General features: G+C 48.8%; 1 protein-coding gene across 1 annotated transcript in view; it reads left to right on the forward strand.

The window, feature by feature from the left end:
* The window catches only part of LOC148129499 (pyruvate carboxylase, mitochondrial-like), a 44,119-nt gene extending 39,152 nt beyond the window's left edge, over positions 1–4,967 (forward strand). Inside the window, exons 12-13 of the mRNA XM_087943699.1 lie at positions 4,192–4,247; positions 4,820–4,967. Coding sequence (XP_087799825.1) covers positions 4,192–4,247; positions 4,820–4,967 — 204 coding nt within the window. The remainder of the gene's footprint in view (positions 1–4,191; positions 4,248–4,819) is intronic.
* The last annotated feature ends 1,055 nt before the right edge of the window (positions 4,968–6,022 follow it).

The raw sequence follows: 6,022 nt of genomic DNA on the forward strand, positions 1-6,022 counted from the left end.
GGGTGGGATCAGGCACACAGGCTGTCACCAGCCGACACAGGCATCCATTCCGTTTAACATCAGCACATTCGCACATTTGTCCTTCCGCAGCCCTTTCCCCTTTAAACCCGTTCTTCCTTCCACGTAAGGTTACACCCTTTCTGGCGAATTAGTTCCCCAGGGTTCTCTAAGGTCACCTTTCAAGGGCCTATTTTTCCTTGAGCTTCCTCGTTCTTTTTCCTCTCCTTGTCTAAGTCCTGGTTAACTAATTTTAACGAATTCCTTGGTTTCCTTTGGTAGGTCCTCTGGTGCAGATGGCTCAACTTGGGAGCTTATAGGTACAATACCATCTTCCTCTTGTTGATATGGACGAAGGATATAGAGGAAGGCTGTCCAAGGGTTCCCATTTGGACTTCTGCATCAGGTGGTCTTATGGTCCAACCAAAGCAGCTGCACAAGTTGATTTCTCTGCTCTTGCCTTAGTCTCATTTAAACACACATTCAACTCTGTGTGTGTGTGTGTGTGTGTGTGTGTTTTCTTAAGTTTTCGCGGGTATCTATATGTATGAAGCTGAATACGATATAGATAGATAGATAGATAGATAGATAGATAGATAGATAGATAGATAGATAGATGATAGATAGATAGATGACAGATAGATAGATAGATAGATAGATAGATAGATAGATAGATGATAGATAGATAGATAGATAGATAGATAGATAGATAGATAGATAGATAGATAGATAGATAGATAGATAGATAGATAGATAGATAGATAGATAGATAGATGATAGATAGATAGATAGATAGATAGATAGATAGATAGATAGATAGATAGATAGATAGATAGATAGATAGATAGATAGATGAGATAGATAGATAGATAGATAGATAGATAGATAGATAGATAGATAGATAGATAGATAGATAGATAGATAGATAGATAGATAGATAGATAGATGAGATAGATAGATAGATAGATAGATAGATAGATAGATAGATAGATAGATAGATAGATGATAGATAGATAGATAGATAGATAGATAGATAGAATGAATGATAGATGATAGATAGATAGATAGATAGATGGATAGATAGATAGATAGATAGATAGATAGATAGATAGATGATAGATAGATAGATGATAGATAGATAGATAGATAGATAGATAGATAGATGATAGATAGATAGATAGATGATAGATAGATAGATAGATAGATAGATAGATAGATAGATAGATAGAGATGAGAGATAGAGATATAGATAGATGATAGATAGATAGATAGATAGATAGATAGATAGATAGATGATAGATAGATAGATGATAGATAGATAGATAGATAGATAGATAGATAGATAGATGATAGATAGATAGATAGATGATAGATAGATAGATAGATAGATGATATAGATGATAGATAGATAGATAGATAGATAGATAGATGATAGATAGATAGATAGATGATAGATAGATAGATAGATAGATAGATAGATAGATAGATAGATAGATAGATAGATAGATAGATAGATAGATAGATAGATAGATAGATAGATAGATAGATAGATAGATAGATAGATAGATAGATAGATAGATATGCATGGTATTCAGCTTTGTTCGGGTATTTTCCCACGTCATTATAGTTGTGCTTTTAAAGTTGTAGCAACGTTTCGGCAGAATCTCATCTGCCATCATCAGGCTTCTGTATTGTGTTTGTCTGTGAGTCACACAGATACACACACACACACACACACACACGCAAATATACATATGTATACATAGACACACACTACACACACGTTTCCTAGTATGATTTGATTGCTTATTGTACCCTATGACTATTATTGTTATACCTTATGATTCTTGACTCTTGATGAATGTCTCTTCTTTTATGTACACTGAGAGCATTTGCACCAAGACAAATTCCTTGTGTGTCCAAGCGCGCTTGGCCAATAAAAAGTTCTATTCTATTTCTTCCTTCCACACCCAGAGAGATTAACCGAGTTCAGGCAAGGGCACAACATATAATGTGTGTGCCAAATAAATCAAAAAGGTGGCCCAGACCTCTCAAGCCAATAACTTTGGCCACTGGTGTGTGTGCATTTTGGAGTTTATTCTGTGACTGACACCCCAGCAGACAAAACCTAGGCAGAAACAGATATGAGGGCAGTAATTAATAGTTGACCACAGTTGACCCCTAGGACAGTTTCCCGCTAGCATCACGTAATTTTTCTCTTCGCGATCAAGGCTCCCCATAGGTAAGGCAGCCAGGCCACCAGGTGAGCTCGGAAGGGCCAGCTGTTGGCAAAGCCCCCCCCCCCGTGTCCTGGGGGCCCTTTGGGCGTCAGAAGGGCCCCCGGGAGCAAGAGCCGAGGCCTTGGGGCCCGGTCCTTTGGGCTGCTTCCGGGGCCCGCATCACAGCTGCCGCCACTCACGTGCAGCAGCCCCGTCCGTGGAGCCTGTGGAAGTGACTCTCGCTCTGGACGGGGTTTTTTAATTTAAACAGTAGCATTTCATCTGTACTGAAAGGGGCCTTTGCAAGAGACGTTTTGGTGCCAGGTTTTGGTTTGAGGCGAGGGCTTTAGAAGACGAGAAAGAAAAGCTTCACGGCCTCAGGAGCCTCACCCTCCCCAAATTTGTGCTTGGCTTCTGCAGGAACCCAGCTGTGTGGTGTGAACCAGGCCCTGGCATTAAGCTGCCTTGGGGGGCTGATCGGTTTGGGCATGGTGTGTCATCCGAGGCCAGCAATTGTCACAATTTAATTTGGATTAGAGAATGAAATATGCGAGATCCCTGGGGAAAAGGCCTTTGCTTCTACCAGCTGCCTCACACACACACGGGGAAGCTTCTTGGAATAAAAACCGCCTGCGAGGCGGCCCACGTTCCCTTGTCTGGCATCTGGTGACAGGAATCAATAAAAACAGGAAAGGGCCATAAAACGTCGGTGTTAAAAAAGTCAAAGATTCATTGCACGTTGTTCAGCTGGACCCCAGAAAGCCACGGCAGGCTGTGAAATGCTGCCTGGAATATTCCATCGCATGGATGCTTGAGGAACTGATAAAACTGCCCAGTCCGGGGCTCTTTTACTCTTGAGAAGCAAAAGTGGCGCTATCGGGTCATAAATTTGGGTCAGACTAGAGTCCTATATTACTCAGGGTGCAATTAGACTCATCGCTTCTCTGGGAAGGGAAAGGTTCCTTCCGAGCCGTTTATTGTGTGCCTTTACGAGTTATTAGTGTGACTGTGTGAATGGTGGGCCGTTCTCTCTTTCCTTCTTCTCCTGCCTTGTTTTAATGTGTTGGCAACTTTTGTGTTAGTAAAAAGAGTGGGTGGTTGTTGTTGTTGTTTGGCCCCTGAAGGTATTTAAGACGCCAACAGGCTAGTCTCGGAGTTTGCTCCAAGGATTCAAAGTGGCTCATCCTCGTCTGTCCCTCTCCAGTCCAAGGCTCCACGTGGAGCCCAGGAAGAAAAAAAGGGGACCCCCCCACCCCCCACAGGAGACCCCAAAAGCTGCCCCTCCTGTCATGCCTTCCAGATTCCCCAAGACCCCCTTTTGCCCCCCCCCCATCCCAGGACGCTCCCCAAACCCTTTGGTGTTTTCCCTCCAGCCAGTGGCTTCTGTGGCAGGCGGTGGGCCTGCCATGAGTGGCTTTGGGGGGGGGGCTTTGGGGGGGCCCTGCCATCGCCCCCACAGCTTTCTCCCCAAGCAGCGCAAAGGTGAGCTTTCTTCTCCTGCTTTGGCGTCCTGAATGGGCCTCTGTGTCTCCAGCCAGCGTGCGAGGGGGCAGTTGGGGAAATGACCCAGAGAGAGACTGTGCGTGCGTGTGTGTGTGTGTGTGTGTGTGGAGCCCCAGTGGAGGAATGACCACTCAGTCCACAGAAGGAATGGGGGCGGGGGGGCAGGGAGGGAAGGTGTCCCTTCAGGCTTGCCAATTTCGGTTAGAAGAGTTAGTAGAGTCGGGTGGGCATCCGGTCTGGACTGAGCTCCCTAAGGCTGAGAGAAGCCCGGCCTTCTGCCAGTCCAGCCACCTCCAGGGGCTCCTCCCCTACCTGGGAGGAAGGTGGGGTCAAGGGGCGGAAACGGCCTCTCTCTTTACTAGCCCTCGGACTGCAGCCTCTGCTTTGCCCCTGGAGGCCTTGAGGACACTTGGTCTCATCACCTGGAGCCGAGCTGGCTCGGCCTCCCCTCTTGCCCTGGTCCTCCTTCCAGAGGGGCTTCCGGCTGGGCGCAGAGGCTTGGAACGGTGCTGCTTGGCTAGTGGCCAGGTCAGTCCTGCCGTGGCTCCAAAGGGAGCTGCTCGGCCACGGAGATGGGCTCTCCAGGGGGAGGGCTCGGTGCACGCCCACCTGCCACCCTCCCTCCCTCTTCCAAAGGGGGCCGCTGTAGGCATGTTGCAGCCCCGGCCCTGAAAGGCCAGCCTTCTCTGGCTAGACAGACTCTTCCTGTGCCCCCTGCCTTCGGGGGCGCTTCTTCCCCACAGCTTGTGGCCAGCTCAGGCAGGGGCTGTGTGGGGAGGATCTCTGCCCCCACCCCAGGCTCCTGGAAAGCCACCTTTCTGGAGGATCTCAAGGAGTCCCTTCCTTGACTGGGCATTGGCTGATGGAGCTCTGGGGTGAAGTTAAACAGGGAATGCAAGTCTTCCTTGGGCGAAGGGTCAATCTGACCCCCCCCCATCTCCTATCACTTCTTTCATCTGCCCACTTTTCAGTCCCACCCCCTACCCCTAAAAGCGCCCCCTCTGGCTTCCTTGTCATTTGGACGGGACAGAGAGGGAGGTAGACTGTTCATCCCTTCCGAATGGTCAATCCCTCCGGCCTGTCCATTTGGTCCTCCCCAGGGGACAGGAGCTTTGTGCCCGCCTTGTTCTGGGGCTGCCGCTGATCACCGCTCTCCCCTTAGCCCAGACTCTCTTGGTAGGGTCAGCGGGCGATGCCTGCAGCCTGAACCTGTCGCTCTTGGGCTCTTGGAGAAAGCAGCGCCTTTGAAAGGGACAACAGAGATATCCAGATATCCGGCTAGAGAGCTGGCCCAGGTTGACCTCTTCCACTTCTCTAGGCAAACTTTGAGGGGCCCCAGGTCACCGAGAGAGTGAGAATCACACCGGGCAGTAAAAATCTGCACCCAAGGTAGGATTTTACCTTTCGGGGGGAAAATGCAAATTCCTGGTAGGAGAGGACCAGGCTGAGGCCAAGGGAGGGAGGGGCCAAGCGAGTCATCTGTCTCAAGTCCCTTTGTGCCCACAAGAGATCCAAGTCTGGCCCATCTTGACTTCCGCTGACCCTGACCTGCCGCCAGTTTGCTTTGTCCGTTAGTTGGCCGAATTCTTGTCGAGAGCCTGAGCTAGAAGTCGATCTTTACGCCCATTTGAGCCGCCTGAATCGCCCGATTTCCCTGGCGCTTGACATTACCTCAGTTAATGGGATTGCCAAGGTAGACTTTGCATGTTCCTTTGTGAACCAGAGTTGGGGGTTTGGGGGGGGTTTGCCCTCAGCTGCCTCCCTCCCTCCCTCCCTCCCTCCCTCTTCTACAGAGTGAGTTTAGTGGGGAGAAGCCCCTTCCCCATTGCACAGCACGAGTAACACGTATGCCAAAAGAGACACACATAGGGACATTTATAGAGGTCGTTAAATGCCACGTACAGATTTTGCCTTTAACATGAATTTCATATTCCCCAACCCCAACCCCCAGCCTCCACACCTCTGTTTTAACACAGATTACGCCCAATCTTGCCCGAAGGCATCACTTCTGTATCAACTCTCTTGCCTTTGAATCCTTGAGACTTAAGACTTATTGAACGGCATGTCCTTGCTCTCGTTTGGCGACTGTTTTCGTCTCCCTTTCAAAGCTGCCTTCTTTCCTCTTCAAAATAATTGATTCTCGAATCCAGGCCACTATTTGCACCTCAATTAGTCAGCTGCAAAATGCAGAGGAAAAGGCTGCTTCCACGCTTCTCCTCTCCCTCCCCAGGTTGAGCCTGGCTGGCCGGCTGGGGGAGGGGACTCTGCTCTGGGCAAGGCCTGGCCTGGTCGGCAGGGCCGGC

Source organism: Notechis scutatus, chromosome 14, assembly GCF_049901735.1.
Source record: "Notechis scutatus isolate UNSWTSFEM ecotype Mainland chromosome 14, rNotScu1.2, whole genome shotgun sequence".
Classification (NCBI taxonomy): Eukaryota; Metazoa; Chordata; class Lepidosauria; order Squamata; family Elapidae; genus Notechis; species Notechis scutatus.